The 20,111-nt window shown below is 40.6% G+C and overlaps 1 protein-coding gene across 3 annotated transcripts in view; it reads right to left on the bottom strand.

Moving 5' to 3' along the window:
- The window catches only part of ctnna2 (catenin (cadherin-associated protein), alpha 2), a 316,834-nt gene that overhangs the window by 262,237 nt on the left and 34,486 nt on the right, over nt 1–20,111 (bottom strand). For all 3 annotated transcript variants that reach the window (XM_054779585.1, XM_054779584.1, XM_054779587.1), the window contains exon 6: nt 17,888–18,154. In XM_054779585.1, the coding sequence (XP_054635560.1) occupies nt 17,888–18,154 (267 nt within the window). The remainder of the gene's footprint in view (nt 1–17,887; nt 18,155–20,111) is intronic.

The following is a 20,111-nucleotide window of genomic DNA, read 5'->3' on the forward strand; positions in this document are numbered from 1 at the left end:
TGTTTTTATTTCGATTCCTACTTTCGATGTCCACTTCGCCGAATGGAAGAAGTAGCCACAAACACCTAAAACAAAGAAGCTGGCAAACAACAGCAAATAAAAAAAGCCGCTAAAGTTTGGCTTAACGTCATAAAAAAAAAAGCAGTCGGCTCAGTGCAACATAATGATATCATTTGATGGAGGGTGCATGATTAACATTATTAACTTTCACACATATAGCAATAACAAAATACCTCGTCTTTAATGTGCTATGTCGGGCTTCCTTTAAGCAATTAGAATCAGGAAAGGCAAACAATAAATATGATGTCTGTCTCATGCCAGTGTAATCAAGGGTTTCAGCATGCTGGCTGATGTGGAAGTTTGGTGTAAATAAAGGACGGTAGCTACAAATAGACAAGTTTATCATTTGCACAGTCTGTCTCTGTAAGCAGCAGTCAAGGGACCTTCTCATTCCCACAGCACACTTCCGGCCTTCAAAATAAAAGCGCTCTGGGCTATCTTCTGTTTACTTGTGTTAAGAAAATAACGGTGTCACAAAAAATAGATTACACCAACACCGGTAATGGTAATGGTTTAATTTATTTCGAACATGCATACAGTTTATATTGAAATGCTTCATGTTACAATTCACAGGTCCACATGTTTGAAAAGGAGCAGAAGAAACAGCTTATTTAATCCTACCCCCTCTCCGTTTCACATCAATTGCTAATGCATTTGTTGACTTCCTGTATTCAACATGCACTAATTCATTAATTAATGTACATTATTCCGCCACACAATAAAAGCAGTTGTTTATAAAAAAAAAATAAAATAAAAAAAAACTGACTCTGTAGTTCTACTGGGAGACTTCAACGGCCATGTGAGCAATGACAGTGTGAACTGGAGGGGCATGATTGGGAGGAATGGCCTCACCGATCTTAACCCGTGCAGTGTGGTGTGATGTTGTTGGACTTCTGTGCGAACCACAGTTTGTTCATAACAAACACCATTCTCGAACACAGGGATGTCCACAAGTGCACTTGGCACTAGGACACCCTTGGCCGCAGGTCTATGATCGACTTTGTAGTCGTATCATCAGACCTGCGTCTGCATGTTCTGGACACGCGAGTGAAGAGAGGGGCCGAGCTGTCAAATGGTCACCACCTGGTGATGAGTTGGATTAGATGGCGGGGAGGATGCCGGACAGACCTGGGAGACCCAAATATGTAGTGAGTGCTCGGAAAGTCAAGCAGAGTCTCTCCTTCGTCAAGTCTTCAACTCTCATGTCCGACAGAGCTTTGCCTGCATCCCGGGGGAGGATGGTGTTATTGAGTCCGAATGGGCCATATTCTGTCCCTCCATTGCTGAGGCAACCGCTCGGAGCTGCGGCCGTCAAGTGGTCGGGTCAGTTGTGGCGGCAAGCCCCAAACCTGTGACACCAGATGTCATGGCAGCCGTCAAGCTGAAAGAGCATGGATGGCTTGTGGGACTCTTGAAGCAGCTGACAGGTACCGGCGGGCCAAGTGGTACGCAGCTTCGGCGGTGGTCGAGGAGTTTGGTGAGGCCATGGAGCATGACTTTCGGTCAGGCTCGAAGAGGTTTTGTCAAACCGTCCGACGCCTCAGAAAGGGGAAGCAGTGCCCGGTCCACACTGTTTACAGTGGGGATGGAAGTCTGCTGACCTCAACTGAGGAAATAGTCGGACGATGGAAGGAATACTTTGAGGCCCTTCTCAATCCCACTGACATACCTTCCATAGAGGAAGCATAGTCTGAAGATACAAACGCAGACAGTTCCATCTCCAAGGCTGAGGCATCTGGGGTAGTCAAAACGCTCCCCAGTGGCAAAGCTCCTAGGTGGATGAATTTTGCCCTGAATTCGTCAAGGCTCTGGATGTTGAGGTACTGTCTTGGCTGACACGTCTCTTCAACATTGCGTGGAAGTTGGGAACAGTACCTTTGGATTGGCAGGTCGCCCTTTTCAAGAAGGGTGACTGGAGGGTGTGTTCCAACTATAGAGGGATCACACCTCAGCCTCCCTGGGAAAGTCTATTCCAGGATGCTGGAGAGAAGGGTACGACCGTTAGTCGAACCTTGGCTACAAGACACGCAATGTGGTTTTCGTCCTGGTCGCGGAACACTGGACCAGTTCTACACCCTGACAAGAGTAGTGGAGGGTACATGAGAGTTTGCCCAACCGGTCTTCATGTGCTTTGTGGACTTGGAAAAGGCATCGACCGTGTCCATCGCAGTCTCCTGTGAGGGGTGCTCCGGGAGTACAGGATTGGTCGCGCACTGCTATGTGTCATTTGGTCTTTGTACAACCAGAGCAGAAACCTGGTTCACATTGCCAGCAGTAAGTCGAGCCTGTTTCCGGTGAAAGCCTTGACAAAGGCTGCCCTTTGTCACAGATTCTGTTTATAATTTTGATGGACAGAATTTCTAGGCGCAGCCAAGGCATCGAGGGAGTAAAGTTCAGAGGCCTTAGGATTTTGTCTCAGCGTCTTCAGCGTTTACTGGGGCGATTTGCAGCTCAGTGTGAAGCTTCTGTGATGAGACTCAGCACCTCCAAATCCGAGGCCATGGTTCTTCGTCGGTAAAAGGTGGATTGCGGAAAAGGGTGGATTGAACCCTACGGGTTGGGAATGAGGTCCTGCCCCAGGTGGAGGAGATCAAGTATCTCGGGGACTTGTTCACAAGTGAAGAAAGGTTGGCGCGTGAGGTCGACAGGCGGATTGGCGCAGCATCTGCAGTAATGCCGTCGCTATACCGGACCGTTGTGGTGAAGAGAGAGCTGAGCCGGAAGATAAAGCTCTCAATTTACTGGTCGATCTATATTCCCACCCTCACATATGGTCATGAGCTTTGGGTCATGACCAAAAGAAGAAGATCGTGGATACAAGCGGCTGAAATGAGTTTCCTCAGTAGGGTGGCTAGACTCACCTTGAAAGATAGGTTGAGGAGCTCGGTCATCCGGGAGGGGCTCAGAGTAGAGCCACTGCTCCTTCACATCGAGAGTATGTGTGGTGTTGTTTCTACCATACTGTGGGATGCAAGTATCAATGGTGTTGATATCTATATCCACCTCCTTTGATCGTAGAAAACTGGCAAATTGTTGTTTTGTTGAAGCGGCATTCATTTCATCTCCTCTGTTCTGAACTGCTCTGTCATTTCAGAAGAGTGTAATTCGGAGCAATATGAAGGATCACATGGTTCATTTGTGCATTCTGATCCATCTCATCAATTGTATTTTTCATTTGCTCAGTGACATTTTCCTTTGCTTCTTTCTCTTCGTCAAGAGTGGCGCGCAAGGCATTATCATCCAATATTACATTTATATCATCCTGTAGTACCTTGATATCTTTTTGTAATGCTGTTTTCCTCAGTATTATCATCTTGTAGTACCTTGTATCATCTCGTAGTGCCTTGGTGTCATTGCGCAGTGTTCTATTTTCCTTCTTAAAAGGGATAGGTCGGATTTTTACATGAATTTTTATGACATCCCCATCAGCAGTGTCGTGCATCAATGGTGACTTACCCCCACTTGGTCCCATGAGCCCAGTTCTGGTCAAATTTCGGTGATGAGGAATGTAGATTAGTTCCTGGGGCCACTTGAGTAAAGAGTTTGGCTTCTCAAAACAATATGCATTCAAAAGAGTACAACATTTGCATCACAAAAATGCCTCCTCGAAAAAAAATCAGAGCTCACAATCGCTCGACGTTTCTTTCTGTCTTCCGTCGTATCACTGCGCACTATCGCCTACCCATTGTGTGTATGTGATGAAGATGAAGAAGATGATGAAGCTGCGACTATGTGTTCCACAGCCGATGGAGATGTGAGCGTTGCAGCCGTCTTCATCACATACAATAGTGCGCACTGATAGGATGGGAGAAAAAGTAACACAGAGCAATTTGTGAGGTCTGATTTTTTCGAGGAGACATTGTTGTGACGCAAATGTATTACTCTTTCGAACGCATATTGTTTTGAGACTTCCTTGTTGTTTCTTTTTTTACTTCCGGGACTTCTTTTGGTGGCTAATGTAATTCAGCATTTTTATAGAGTCACACAGAGTCTGACATTCTTTTAAAGTTTTATTGCCAACCTTAACGGCAATAGATGTGCTCAATTCCAACACAAAACACAGTTCAGCTCACACACTTGTCTCCTAGTCACTCTCTCTCCAACAACACCACCACTTCCTCCTTATCCAGCAACAACATTAACTGCAAGGTGCACAATGTTCACAAACATCAGCATTTAGAACATCAACAGGTTGTTACAGTAATATTAGTGACACCTAGTGACCAGTGTAGAATGCTACATATCTTTCAATGTGTTTTCTGAATGTCTTATATTTGTATTTTAGCTCATTTAGTTATTTATATGCTTGATGCTTAATGCTTAATTTAGGCCAAAAATACATCAAATATGCAGAAAGATTTGACGTATTAAACATTATTATTAACATATTTTTAGCACAAAAATAGTGATGATGTATTAATACATTTGTAATTAATATATTTTGAAAAAACGTGATAAAGTGGATAAAATTCGAAGTGCAAGGGACGGCTGTACAGTAAAATCCAAAATAATTTACCGGTAATGATTTACCGTTTCCCGCAAGCCTTGTACCATGTGAGTGCACACTGAGTGGGATCATGCCGCCTGCCATTTTCTGTTTGTTAGCATGTCGCCAATAATATGTTACAGAAACATTTATTATACACCATGACTTTCTACAGCCTGTATAATGTCTTTAATGCAAGTATGACGTCATTATTCTTGCTAATCGTACAATTAAATACACAGAAATGTCATTCGGGAGGCACTTGCAGTACCGGTGCATCCTGAAGAAGGCCAGGCATGCGTGAGCCGGAAGGTACTTGTCAATTTTTGTCCTTCCACAGAGGAAAAGCCAGCATTTTTCTTATCTTTACTGAAATGCACAAACAGCAGTGCCAGCTAGTGCTAGAGTTCCAAACAAGTCAAATGCAATGCAATCTGTTCATTGCGAACATCAGTGCCACCAGAATGAACAACTATTAGTAAATTAGTGTTAAATACAATTAAGAGTTCACAAATGACCACCACTGAGGAAAAATGTCATTGGCGCACATTTAGAATGGCTCACATTCTTACTGGGAGTCAGCTTTTAGCAGGCAAAACTACTGTATTTGCACACAAGTTGTTTTTTTGCATTATGCGGTTGCAGTTAGCATGTGCTTGAAAGTCATAACAAAGTCATGAAAATGAAGGAAAGTATGAGCAGAGCAAACAAGTGAATCATGTGAATATGCAAATAGGTGTTGATTGTTTGGTGTTTATCCCTGAGTGGAGCTGCAATAGGAGCTGGGAACAGCCAGCCAGTGGTATTGGCAAGGAAGGGCGGAAGTTTATCATCTATCCATGGAATTTATTTTCATTTTTTTTTCTTTTCCATAAGCATCACCTCAGAGGGGATTGAAGGCTTGAGCCTTGATTTATTTGCTTTTGGTTGGGCTTGAAAGTAAGAGATCAGTTGTATCCAATAGATTTATACACGCACACATTACAAGATGTAAAAGGACTGGAAAGGGGATAAAAGACATCAAACTAACAAGATGAAGACATACTGGCAGGAAGATGAACAAATGAAAGCGATTTAACAATGAAAGCAACCATATAGGAAAGGTTTCATGTACATTTTAAATACCTCAACAGTACACTGTGACCTTGCCATTATAAAGACATAACAATGCAACAGTGGCTGTGCACGCTACCGTTGAGTCAGAAAAAAAATTGTACATTGTCAACGTATTTATATGAGTAAGTGCCAATTTTTTAAAATACAGTCATGGAAAAAATGATTGGACTACCATTGTTTCTTCAGTTTATTGACAAATATTAATGCCTGGTACAACTAAAGGTATATTTGTTTGGATAAATATAATGATAATAGCAAATATAACTCATAACAGTTTAATTTGAGAGCTGATATCTAGGAACTTCCATGGTTTTCTTGATAATAACCAAAATCACTTATGTTCTTACATGAATAGCTATAGAATTGCACTGCCAAAATATGTAACTCTTATGAACTAATTCATTAATTGTAATGAATTCATTCCAGAAGGTCTGACAGATAAATCAAATGCATTTTTCCCATAAGAAATAATGGAAATTCAATTACAATCGTTCCTCGCAATATCGCGGTTCGATTTTCACTCCCTCACTATATCGTGTATTTTCTTAAATTAATTAAGAAATGATCTTGAATTTGTGGTTCATTGTGGTCTATTATTCGTCAAAATATATTTAAATGAAGTCAGCCGTGGCATGTCGTGGTATGACAGAGTGAAAAAAAGTTCTCCTTCCATCCCGTGTGGAAGTGGTAAGTTTTGGGCTTCTTAAGTTTAAAAGAAATAAATTTGAGGCTAACTGGTTAGCTCGCTAACGTGCTTGCTAGCGGCCATCTCGAGTCCCTTCAGCATAAGAGTTGCAATGTGGTGTAAATAATAAGAGTGTAAAAGTGACTATAGGGGTGTTGTTTCATGTCTACAGCGCTCTAATGATGTTAAACCATATTTAGAAAGTCATAAACAGGTTTGTTGCAAAGTTGCAAGTGCCAACATTTTGATAAAGAAGGTGAGAAAGATGATTGAATTCATGAACTAAGTCATGATAAAACAGGAAGGTGGTGTTCAAAAGGAAGGTGTTGATGTTGCTGTCACATCATGCCTTTTGGGAGCAGTCACATCTTCAATGAAGGTAGAAGAAAACTTAAATGTTCATTTATCGCTTTCATTCGTCATTTGTATGAATTTAGAATTGTTTTACACGTGTAAAACTACAACTATAAAATTTTAAAAATGTGTTTTGTGTTAACATTTTTGAGAGTCAACTACTGTTGACATGATAAATAGGCGGCTATTGTCGATTAAACTGTACAACCGATGCATCAAGAAGTAAATGGGTCAGTTTTTCTCATACCTACTGTTGCTGACTTTTATTCTCTGTTTCAGTAATATCACTTGATTAAGCCTTTTCTAACATTCCACACTACCAAACAAGTAATAAAAATATGTTTAATCTGTGCTGATATCGGCATCGGCCGATATTCAAGGCCGCAATATCAGAATTGGTTAGAAAGTGAAAAAGTTGTTTTACCCCTACCCCTACCCTATCTGTCAATTGCTACTTAAGATAAATGTTTGTTTTCCTACAACGGAGCCTTCAGAGAGATATAGGGTTGCAAACTTCTAGGCCAAACTGGCTTTGCTAAACAGTTGAAAATCTAATCTAACAAGGATGAGTCTCTAAATAGAGATAAACAGTGACTGAAAGCTGCAAGCTGACCTTAAATAAAAGATATACCGCAGCGATTGACCAGAATCTGCCTCAAGGACGTGTACTCCAACTATAACAAGTATGGATCTCTGATTCCTGTTCACCAGTGACTACAGTTTTTGCAAAGAGAAGACAGGAAATGGTTAATTAGCGTGCAATGATAAACAAACCAATATCATTTCAGCCCCCGGTCATATCCCATTATTTCAGCTGAGTCCTCCTTATTCATATTTGTCTTGACAGGTGCATCTGTCCATGGAAAGTAATGGAGACATGTAGGAAGTCCTAATTAAGAGGTGTACCTGTGGGCTAAAATACGGCTTAACAATGGAAGGTGGCCCTGTCATTAGAAATAGCAGGTTTCTTATCAATAAACGTGACATTTAGTGACGTTATTAATTTTGTATTAATTCTTGAGCATCTGTAAACACGGTCGTAGATCATTTTATATGTATGTGAGGCTTTTCTAAGCAAGGTGAAATAAATGTTTACACCTTCCCTTAGCTTTGCAATTGGCTGGTGACCAGTCCAGGGTATAGCCCGCTCCTCGGCCATAGTCAGCTGGGATAGGCTCCAGCATACCCCCGCGAGGATGAGCGGCATAGAAAAAAATGGGATGGACATATACCTTCCACTATGCAAGACCTCAAGCAAGAGAATGTGCACCAAGCAAATGTGGTGTGTCTGTGTAAAAGAGAGCAAATGAGACAAGACAACCATGATCGGTGTGCACAGATTGATAAAGCAATTTCCATTGCTTCTCTGATGTTGCCTTTGCAATAAAATAGCATACCAAAAGGTCACTGTGAGCCATTCACCATGCATAAGCTTACAATGCAGCTGCCCAACCACTGTGTGTGTTACTGTTATAACCAGATGAAGAAATTCACCTCACAGGCTAAAAAAAAAAAAACAATGAAAAAAAATATAGCAATTTTAATTCTTTGAAAGTGCTTGAAATATGTCAAACATTAATAGAGGCTGGTTAGGACATGAGGGCATATCATAGCAAATGTGATTAGATGCTTTGAGGCATCATTTTTATGCCAAAATCTCTCTGCTCTGCTCTTCGAGAAGTCAAATTTTCTCAATGTGCTTGAGTTGAGAGAAATATCGTCAATCCCCCAAATTCACATACAATTCACCCTGCCCTGTGCTGCCAAGATGTTCTTGTTTCAAAATTATGTTTCCATAACACATAATAAAGATGATTCCCTGGCCGAAATATGTCTATATAGTGTCTCAACTCTACCACTATCCATTCTTCACCAACAAATGGATGATTTGTTCGGGCACTCAAGTGCATGGACAGGTTTGTTAGGTGCACTTTTTTGAGACAGTTTCCAAAACCCAAGACATATTTTCAGCAGAAACATTTGTCAAAAACCAGGGTGTAGAAAAAACAAGAAGTCACTCTAATTAATATCTAATCAAATGCATTGCTCGCATTGTACTGACCCTTTCGAATGTCACTGTCAGCTGTCACTGCCAAGGCTTTTTTCCCTTTGCTATGCTTAGGTACCCTTATGCGGCAGGCGGTGGGCAACTTAACTCTTGCAAGGATGTATACAAGTATATATTGTCTTCTAGAGTGGGATTAAAACTCTCACCCTCCAGTCCCTAAATCCAAATCCTTATGGATTGAGCTGCTGCCGCCCCTAAATCTAACAGCAAAGGCATGAGGCAAAAAACCTGTGGCAGACAATGAGAGAATGATAAGGTTTACCACGCTTGCCTAATGTTTAATAGTAAATCCCATACAGGCAGCTTTTAAAAGGAGCAGCTCAGCATGTCATTCAGTTCACATGAATGAAGCCATTTACCTGTCACAGCACAGCTGGATGCGTGAAGCATCCTGGAAGTCAATTATATGTGGAGCCACTGCCATGCACACATTGCATTGTGCAAGCATGTCAATCCGTTTAGCCAAAGCAGACTGAGAACAAGCACATACTTGAGCATGTGGCTAAAGGCCCAAGGATATACAGTGGAGTTTTGCATGAAAGTACAATGCTGCAGAATTTCAAACACCTCTTTCGGTTTCATCCAACAAAAAGCTGGAGGACAGGCAGATGGAAATGCATCCATTTCAACTTACATTTCAGCTGCAGGCTCAGAGCGATGATCTAACAGCGCATGCTTACTGCACTGTCTATACACAAACTGTAATTGAACACCAATCATAGTATTCTATGTCAAGTAACTGCAGGTCGACAGGGGTTGTGATGAACTGATCAGCTGTTGGTAAGGGTCTTATCACACAGGTTTGCTAATTCCACTGGAGGGGAGGACGCAGATGGCACCTCTGAGGGTCAATCTGTTAGATCTCATCGACAAAGCTCATCTCAGTTGTCTCCATGCATCGCAGCATCATCACACCCATAACAATCCAGGAATGTGGTTACTTTCTCTCAGCTGTGAATGAGCCAGACTCAAAAACCTCTGTTTTTAAGGACTTATGGGAAAAGGGGATAAAAATGGAAAAGACAGGAAAAGGGTGGTGAACTCAAGAGTGGGGATTTTAACCAAACCAAGGTAATGAAACACTGCCATCTCCTGGTCAGGCTGTGAACTGGAGGCTGATGCTAATGAATTTGAACAGCTGCATCACTTGTTAGAGCAGACCTAAAACAAAAGTGACATAGAAAAAGCACACAATGGCCCCTAATGGACATAAAAACAAAGTGAGACATGCTCAGAGAGAAGAAAATCTAATCTGCTAGCAGTGGTATTAGATCATTTTGATGCAACCACAGTTACATTTAACACCAACCCCATATAATATATTAATACAAAGCAGTAGCTACAGAGGAAAGCCTTGCTTTATGGAACTCATACTTGAGCTGACGTTGTCTTTCTGGCACTTATTCTGTTTCTGTATGGTCAAAAAGGGCTGTGATGCATTTGCTGCCTTTCACAAGCTTGTGCAGTGCAGTAGAGCAGAGAAGATGGACAGAGTTGAATTTCAGGGGCCGCATCAGGTGTCTGCTCCTCTTGGCTGAACCAGATTTTTTTATTGGATACTACTGCAGATGTATGCAGTGCAGTTGCTAGATGAATGGGAGTTGTCCTGCCTGCATAACAAAGGGAAAGTATATTGACCATTGCCTAGAACCGTATGCGTTGCATACTGATTGGGGAAAAGTAAAGTAGTGGGTTAAAAGACTCTTTTAACCTGCTTATAAGCATGCAAATAAATATTGTGACTTTCCTTAGTAGTTGTGTGCTGCGACCTAAAAAGAAATATCTTCCTATGTGTGCTACAATGTGTCTTTCCCCAACACACCCTTGAGGCCTCAACTCCATGTGTCCTCTCACAGATTCTCCAAATAAAGACTTTATTCCAACGTGACAGGGCTTTCCCTGGATGGTGAGTTTAAAGTTGAGGCGTACAAACCGCCTCAAACTGGAAAACCCACCGCTGACAAATCCGCAGCACAGTCAACAGACAACATGATGTCTCAGTCAACATCTAAGCACAGACACAAATGGTATCCTACAAAAAAATGTGTTTTCAGCAACAACCACTTTGCTTGTCATCTCAAGAGAAATATTTTTGACTGCTCTGTTTCTGTTTTTAAGATGGCGGGTCGAAATGCAACCTTGTTTCAATATCAGGGCGTAAAGTAAAAAAAAAAAATCCGGAGCCTGAAAATGTTTCTGGCGAGCGGGGTGGATATGGCGCATGACGCATACTCACTATAGGCAACTTGGCAAACAGCTTTTTGGCATCGTTCTTGGAAGGGTACAAGATGGCCTACAGTTTAACTGTGAATTTCAGAAAGTAAAGTTAATAATGTTATAAGGACATGTGAAACTCAGAGCAACAGTGAACTGCAGATAATATTGTTGTTTTAAAGTGCAACATTTCCATCGTTTTTGTTCAAAACAAACAATTGCAAATTAGGTTTTAGGAAATACAAAATAGAAAATAAACAAATGCAATGTAATACACTAAACTACAAATCAGCAACAAAAAGGTTTAAGTAAAGTGCTCCAAGAACTGATTACATTGAATAGTAAATACATAGGAAATAAATACAGTTTACTTCAGAAATTGGTAACTGTTAAACTGAAGCTTCCAGTGCAATCATCACAGTTCATTTACACCCTTTTTTATGATCTATTTCTTCTTTCTATTTTGGTTGGGCTTTGACTCCTCTCCTCTCCTGTTTAACATATTTGCAGAGGCAGTTTCTGAGGGTGGTGCAGAGGAGGTAGGGGAGCCTTTGGCTTTGGCTACGAGCGGTTGCATGATTGTAAATGATAAATCATGTTCCGCAATGAAAGAGCACACACACATTTTCAGGTCACAAATACGATCAGTCATCGGGCCGCTATGTCAGCTGTGGCTGTTGCTCCCGGCAAAGGACTTGTATGTTGGAGAGCGTGAACTGCTGCTTTATGGTCCGGTTCTCCTTTGTGGCGTCGTAGAACTGTTTTGCCGGTAGTTGCATAAACCGGCTTCTTCGAGCACAACACACAGAAACAAGTACCTGGCTCTCTTAGTTTCTGGCACCAGCTCCCAAAACGCTTGCTGTCTCCACCCCCTTCTTCCCACCCTATTTCTCACGCTACAGGTTAACTAACTAAGAACTCAGTGTGGCATATTATCACTATTTGATAAACACTGAAAACATATGCAGCAGTAATTTATGCTTATTTTCAAAGATGAATATATGTTAATGTTCGATCTTAACGTTGTTCATTATTCAATTCATTTTCGACAATTCAGAGCCCATTTTTCCCAGAGCTGTCTAAAACGCAGCATCAACTGCTGCTAGATCTCAACCGCTATGTGTACCCATAGTTACAGGGATTGGACAGTAGCAGTTTGAGGGAGGGGCCTGGCAATTTTTTTTTGTTTTGTTTTAGGGTTTTTTTTTGATTAAATAGTCAAAGGTCGGCGATCCGGCACATTGCAGGAATACTTAAGTCCTGCAATATTGAGTGGAGGTACATGTACATCCAAAGAGAGAAAGACACTTTTTTCTGACACTCCCATGTGATGTGTGATGTAGTAAGAGTGTTAAAGACAGCTAATTATGCTTTTAATTCATTTTGTATTAGTCCAGACAAAATCAAATCATGTTTAATGTGTGCGATAATGGGCTAAAATGAAGTAGGAAGGCCCAAAAGCAGTTTACACCGAGTAAGCGTTTGCAAAAACATGTTCAGAAAATGAAATTAGATGTTTCCCGCTACCATTGCTGGAGGTTGTTTTGGATTTGACAGAGCTCGGGACACATCCGGAGGAGAGTTGTGTTACTTGGGAATAAAAAAACTTCCCATTGGATGTCGTAAGGAGATTATTGAAGTGAAGGAATGTATGTCCACATATTAAGTGGGGATTTGGTGCCTTGCTCGAGGGCACCGCAGTCGTACCTCAGACCAAATGGGCAACTTAAATCGGTCAAAAATAAAAAAACATCACCTCTGCTAAGCTACTGACACTTTCAAATATAACTATAGATTAAATGTTACATACATTACAGTGGCTCAAACTGTTGCCACCATGAACATAAACAGCGTTCTTAATGGTCATACAAGTGTAAAAACAAGTAAACATTCATAATGTCAACACCGTGGAACTTTGGTTGGTGTAAAACTATAACTGTAAAACTATTTAAAGTATTTGCGTCCACATTTTTCGGTATCTGGAACGGTTTAATTAGATTTCCATTATTTCTGATCATAAAAATGTATTTGGTTAGAGTACGTATTGGTTAGAGTCGGTCATTTAGGAAAGGATAAATGACGCTAACCTAGGTTCCACTGTAACAATACAACACTATATTTTCTAGCATGAACAGTCACACAAGTACAAAAAGGACTTAACCTGAATGTAATCCTGAATTATCACCGAAGCAAAAGCCCACATACAGTCATGTTAAAAACGTAGGACACTCTAATTTACATTGTGTCAAATACTTTCGCAGACATTCTAGCAGAATTTTTAGTTGCGTTTTATACTTATTAGACAAATGATCAGTGACTCATGTACAATTAGTTACTAAGTCCCGCACATTGCCCCTCCTCTAAAGACGTTTTGCTTGATAGTGGCCATCTTTTTCAATCCATCTTGCTCAAATTTTATACACACGCTTGTCAGTCACCCAAAAGCGCGTATCAAATTCCGTGGTGATTCGACTAAACGTCCTAAATTTATAATGAGTGTTTTTGTAGAGCACACTCAGCTGTTTGAGAAATTTCAAGTCAGTCAGGTTTAATAACAGCAACACCATGTGATGTATTTTTTGAAAAAATAATAGCATAGAAAACACAGCAGGGGTTTATGTCTTGACAAATGTTCACCTTTTTGTATGAAGAAGTTCTGGAGTAAGGGAGTTAGCTTACACAAACACTTAGTTATGTGGAAAACCATTAGGACGCCCCAGTCGGCCGTCTCTAGAGCATCTACGTCATCACTAGCTACTGTACATTTCTCTTTGCATGTTCTTCTCTTAACACCCCTTGTTGAGGCTGAGCCTTTGTCTGCATAAAAAAAGACAAAAAATGCCAAAAGTGCAGTTAATCATTTGGTTTGATGCTGGCTGAAATGAGCTGTATAGGTCAGGGGAGGACTTACCATGAGGCAAACACATGCAATTACCTAGGAGCCCCCAAACATCTCATAAAAGCTGATTGTTGATTTTTTTTCTTTGATTTAAAGTACAATTTACTGTTTTAGTCTTAAATCACATGATTAAATCTACATAAAAATTCATAATGTATCATGACATTTAGCGGCTTCTTCTTTGCGCCGCGTACCCCACTCCCCACCCTTCTCAACAGTTGGTGGAAATCGGTTATGTATTTTCAGTGTAATCCTACTAATTGTGTCTATCCTTCTATTTACTGCTTTACTGTGTCAACGATTGCTGGAAAAAAATTTCATTAAAAGATTAAAAAAAAAAATGTTTGCACAGTACTGTACGTGTGTGTGTGTGTGTGTGTGTGTGTGTGTGTGTGTGTGTGTGTGTGTATACACACACACAGTATGTATCCAAGCCCCTGCGCCTCACTGCAAACATATTTGTATGCTGCAAGAGAATAACACAAAAAATAAAAACGAAAACAAAAAACAGATTTGTGCCTGGCACAGTGTTAACCCTGCTGGAAGAATAGGGTCAAGAGAGACCTGAGGATGTTTTCTCCCCCTAATTAAAGAGCACAGACAGCAGCCATTTATATTCCTGCTGACTTGTCTGCGATTGTTGTGTAGCTTGCGGCCTGCGAGAGCCTTTCGCAGTGGAGGAGATAAGAGGTTCTCTATGTTCTTTTGTGGTTTAAACGACCCCCCCAAAAAAATTGTTGTTTACCATGTGTGTGGGATTAATTTTCTTGAGTGTGACCTATAAATGAAAAAAAAAAAAGCACAAAGTTGCTTTATGGATCGCACATCATTGCAGCTGAACAGAAGTGAAAAGCAAAGCAAACATTCATCTACACGCCAGTTCTACACATACTATAAAGTACAGTATGTACTGTAGATGTTTAACTACCTTGGTGTGCATAAGCATAAAAGACAGTGAACAGGAAGAGCTTCCTGTATCAGGTCATTACTATTCTAAGAGCATCTGACCACAGGCTGTGTCATGTCTCTGGTAAGTTAGGAATTAAACGAGCACCGGCTACAGGCGCACATAGAGGGTTAAGTAAAGGGCAATTTGTCTCATTTAATTGCTGCCTGTCTGACTGTCAACGAAATCAAATTATGCAGGTCTTTTGCTTTTCTAAAAGCGGTACCGTTTTACATTAAAAAATAAGCCAATGTGATGTCCTCCTTAAGGAGGGGGGACAAATAAATATAGCTGGTGCAGAACAAACTGCAGGTTTTTCTTCCAAAAAATGCTGCACATTAAGGGAAGATAATTTCAAGTTATTCATCAAAACTGCCACGAGTCTAGTAGACTTGCATTGTGCAAACATAACCACAAAGGGTCACTCATGCACTGCATCGAGAGGAAGAAGGACTGCAAAGAGCAGTTAAGTGATCGTGATGCTATGCACATCACAGAACAGAACAGAATAAAATACACTTAATACTTCATTATGCTATGATCAGGGATCAAATTAGGGATAAATGGTTGAAATAAAAATAAATCACAAATGTGCCTGCACAATGTTATAAGCATGATTGACAAGGCCCTCCAAACAGAACTTGTAGCGCATAACTTAATAATATTTCAAGGTGTCATGATGTAAATGTAGGATCTTAAAAGCGCACTTGAGTTCTTGAATTTCCCTGCTGGTAAACCTATAGGACCTACAGCATATATATATGTTAAATTACACTGGTAAGACATCTAGTGATAAAACAACGGCTACAGCTGATAGAAACTGTAAAATTCTAGGATACCTGTAGTAATGTATTTATTATTATTGTTATTATTATGAAGATTAGCAGTAGTAGTAGCAGTATAGATTGGATTTATAACCTATTTGACAATAAAAACAGAAAGTGAAATTGTTATTATGTGAATATTTAGCTTTGTTATTTGTTTTTGTAGGCATTTTGGACGGTGAATAAGATGTGTGGTGTATGTAGTGAATAGGTGATTTTTCATTGTTGGTTTTATCACAATTTAAATTATTTATTTATGGGGAGTTTTTCAGTGGCTGACTAAGTAGTATTATGTAGTACTTCTGTGTAGGCTCTCAGTCGTACAGGAGTTGTCCATCGAGGGAAAGGCTTCTTGAGACGTCATCTGTACTTCTGTGAAGAAGGTGTCGAACGTTTCGCTCCTCATCCGAAGAGCTTCGTCAGCGAACTATGAAGTGCTGGTAGCTTAGGCCTTAAATACAGTAAGAGTGGGCGGACTTGGTGTGCCAACACCCTCCTCCTATTGGTTCCTTACACTAAGCCTGGGCGGAGTTGTGGTCTAACCCTCTCCTGCCATTAGCACCTCCGATCAAAGGGAAGTGTCGCTCCCTGAGTTGGGTATGAACGACTCTGATACTGGCTCGTTAGCATCTATTGTTCTGGATCGGCCCTGGCTCCACCTCATTTGCAAGACTAAGAGCTGTGGGTTTTGGTCTCAGTAACCTGCTGAACACAGGGTCCAAATTAAACCTCAAACCACCATTCCGATTCAATGATGGGTTCTGTTGTTTGACAAAAATAGCTTCCTTTACTCCTCTTTCAAACCATCTGTTTTCTTTGGCCAAAATCTTTACTTCGCTGTCTTAGTTTCCCCAATGTAATGCTCTTTGCATTCCTCATCTTTACAGTGGATGGAATAGACCACATTGCTCTGTTTTTGGTTTGGAGCCTTGTCTTCAGGATGTACTAATTTTTGTCTCAGGGTATTTACCGGTTTGAAATAGGTAGAAATTTTGTGTTACCATAAGATCCTCTGGAGTTTTTCGGAGACCCCCGCTACATAAGGGACCACCACTCCTCTCCTTTTTGCTTCTGTGGACTTTTGGGTTTCTTTCCCTACTCTCTTCTTTTGACATTTGTTAAAAGCCCACCGCGGGTACCCACAGGTTGAGAGCGCTCTCTGGACATGTTGTGTCTCCTTTTTCCTTCCCTCAGCACTAGTTGGTATTTGTTCCGCTCTATGTTGGAGGGTCCTAATAACCACCTTTGTCATCATCAAAAAACAGGAAATTCAGTCTTTCACAGATCATATCAATGTGGTGGACACCAATATCAAATTTACTCGCGAGGACACTAAAGAGAACCAACTAGCCTTCTTAGACTGCAAGGTAATTATAGGAGAGGACAGACAGCTACTTACAGAGGTCTTTAGAAAGGCCACACACACTGACCAATACCTGCTTTTTGAATCAAACCATCCACTACAACATAAACTAGGGGTTATTAAGAATAAATAAATACATCTCATAGGATGTTTTAACAAGGATGCACATAATATAATAATATTGTTTAGAATTATAAAATGACAAGGCTCAGCTTCCTCATCCCAACCTGCAACCACCATCTAAAATTGCAGTGTCCTTGCTTGTACGTCATTGTCAATGTACAAACACTAGGTGGCAGCAATGGATCAATATTTGAGACTCCCGTTGCTCTCTGCAGCCTCAAATGTGTAAGTAAATGTTAAATAAAGACACCGTTCTGAGTCCAAGAACACTTTAAATTGCCGTGGTATTTTTGTTATAGTGTTATACAACGTTGAACAATGTCATCAATTGTTTCTTTGGATCATTGCATTTGCTGCCTGACAGACAACAAAACGTTTTTGCTGCACCTAGCATCCAGCTTACTGTTTTGCAAATAAGGGTTGCTGATCTGGAGTCACTCTTGTCTCTGAGCTTCACACATGTAAGTGTCGTCTCGTACTTAAAAATGGCATGAAGTTATATCCGTTTCTATAAAAGTCTCAAAATGTCAATCTGAGGATTAGTTGATTTGGTGGTTACTTTGCTCATAAAGTTGGAAAGTTCAAGTGTGTGACTCATGAGGTGGACCTTAATAAAGCATTTAACAGCCCCATGACTGAGATAATTCTGTAAAAGTTTGTTTACTAATTCTACCAAATTGAACATAGATTATGAATAGATCTATTATGTAATGCATTGCAGGGTGTGTATAAGGAAGCAGCAAACTCACATCAAACTCATTGAGGGCAGCAGCCAGTTCCCCGATGCCAGCGTGGGTGTGCTTCTCGTCAGTTGGGGAGGTGGCCTGAGAAGCACTGGAGATGCCCCCGATGGCCTCCTGCACTTGCTTGAACACGTAGTCTCGGTTGGCCCGTGTGGCCGCCACGTCTGGGTGGCGCAGGAAGGCCTGCGAGGCAGTGTACAGCATGGTGGCGTTTTTCTTCAGAGCCCCGCGTGCAGCCGCCATCTCGTCTCGACACTGGGGGTCCTTTAGCTCCTGAAGAGTTAGCACAAATAATGAAGAATTGCTTTTTCATGTGGTATCCTCACTGTACTAAAGGTCCCTCATTATGCTCTCCTACACTTATTTGCTCCACAAATCCTCCTTGTATGCATCCCATGTATACACCCAACCACTTCAGGTTTCGCTACACACCTTAAAATCAATCCTGGCGTTCTGCCAACTCTCCATCAGTCAGCTACAGAAGTGTGAGCTATAAGTTTGATTATTTCATTATTTTGTACGTCAGCAGACTAATCTGACTCAACATGATTTTTAAAATGTGACTGTAATGTTAGCACTGTAGCTCACATAGCTATGCTAGTGTTGCTAAAGTTTGTGTCCTCCTGTCCCGCTCCTTAATGTCAAGTTGTTATATGTCATATACAGCATTACACTGAACAAGTGCAGAGGTACAGTCTACAGTGATCCCTCGTTTATCGCAGTTGGTTTCAGACTTGACAGTGATGAGTGAATTTCCGCAAAGTAGGATTCCTTGTTTGCAAAGTCAATATTTTCATAGTTATGGCATAGAGAACCAGTTTACAGCCTTCGAACTATGGTTTTTAACTTTATTAAAGCCCTCTAAACATGAAATCACACCCCTATAGCCATTTTTATACTCGTATTACCCAAATTTACCAATATGTCTACGATACCAGACATAATAAAAAATGAGCCATTTAAAACATAAATAAGACTCGTGCTTGTGTGTGTAGGGGAACTGTTTGGCAGGACGGACAGGAAGTGACGTCAGGGGTGCAGAGTTGAGTTTTAGCTTGGTATATGAAGTTATAGGGATGTCTACACATTTTTTGGCTTCCAATCAGTCCGATTTTCTTATAGTCTTGCCGATCCAATCCGATCCCTTCTCTTTTTTTTAAATAATAAGCTTTAGTTACAAACATGAATTTTTGGAATTGAATATGGTTATGAAAATAGCTCTTCAAAGCATTCAAAATAATGCAACCAAAGTATTGCTGAATTTACTGTTTTATTACAAAGCACGACCAACAATATTGTTTGGATTTTGTAACAAACCTCTATGAGTCAGGTCCCTAATCCAGTAAAAGATCCAATATAGGTGCATCCAATAAAAGACAAAATTGGAAGAAACGGGTGTGCAGATGAACCATGATGTGGTGAGGGACTACTGTATATGTAACAAGTGCATAAAGTACACAATAACACTTCTTAGAGCCACACACTGTTCGAGACAGACATGAACAAACATAGCTCATTAACATTAAAGCACACACAAAATGGCATGTTCCCAGTAGGGCTCTTTTAAACTCTCTAAATTCCAGCATCAATGCTCAATTTTGGCCCACACTAGCTGGCACTTTTTAGGGAGCTAGCTACCTTAAAAGATCTGGCTCTTTCAGCTCCCAAATGGCTCCTCTGATGTTTTTGTTGCTTAAATTTACTACCAAAATACGTAAAAAATGGATTTCTAATGTAAAAATATAATGATATCAAATGTTTATTGTTATAAGATGATACAATTGCCATTCAGAATCACAAAGTGCCTCAGCTTTTGCTTCCTGCTGCTCGTTTTTATTACCTTTCAAGCTTACTACATTTTGACCAATCATCTGTCACTTTAACAGAAAAAAAGACGAGAGAAAAAATGATGGCTTGTTCACTTCAAAGAGCCGGCTCCTGTCGTTCATTTCAAAAAGCCGGCTCTAAGAGCCATTACGTTTGCTGTTGTGAGACGTCTTATAGTGTAATATGGGACCTTTAAGAAAAGTTGGGACCTGCAGGTCAGCATTGGCGTTTACATCAGGGTAATGACATCCAAAGTTGGCCGACTCTCTATATCAGGGGTAGGGAACCTATGGCTCGGGAGCCAGATGTGGCTCTTTTGATGCCTGCATCTGGCTCTCAAACATGTCTTAAAACGATAAAAATGTATTTTTGTTTTTTTGTTTGCTGACCTTTTAATGTACAT

Source organism: Dunckerocampus dactyliophorus, chromosome 6, assembly GCF_027744805.1.
Source record: "Dunckerocampus dactyliophorus isolate RoL2022-P2 chromosome 6, RoL_Ddac_1.1, whole genome shotgun sequence".
Lineage (NCBI taxonomy): Eukaryota > Metazoa > Chordata > Actinopteri > Syngnathiformes > Syngnathidae > Dunckerocampus > Dunckerocampus dactyliophorus.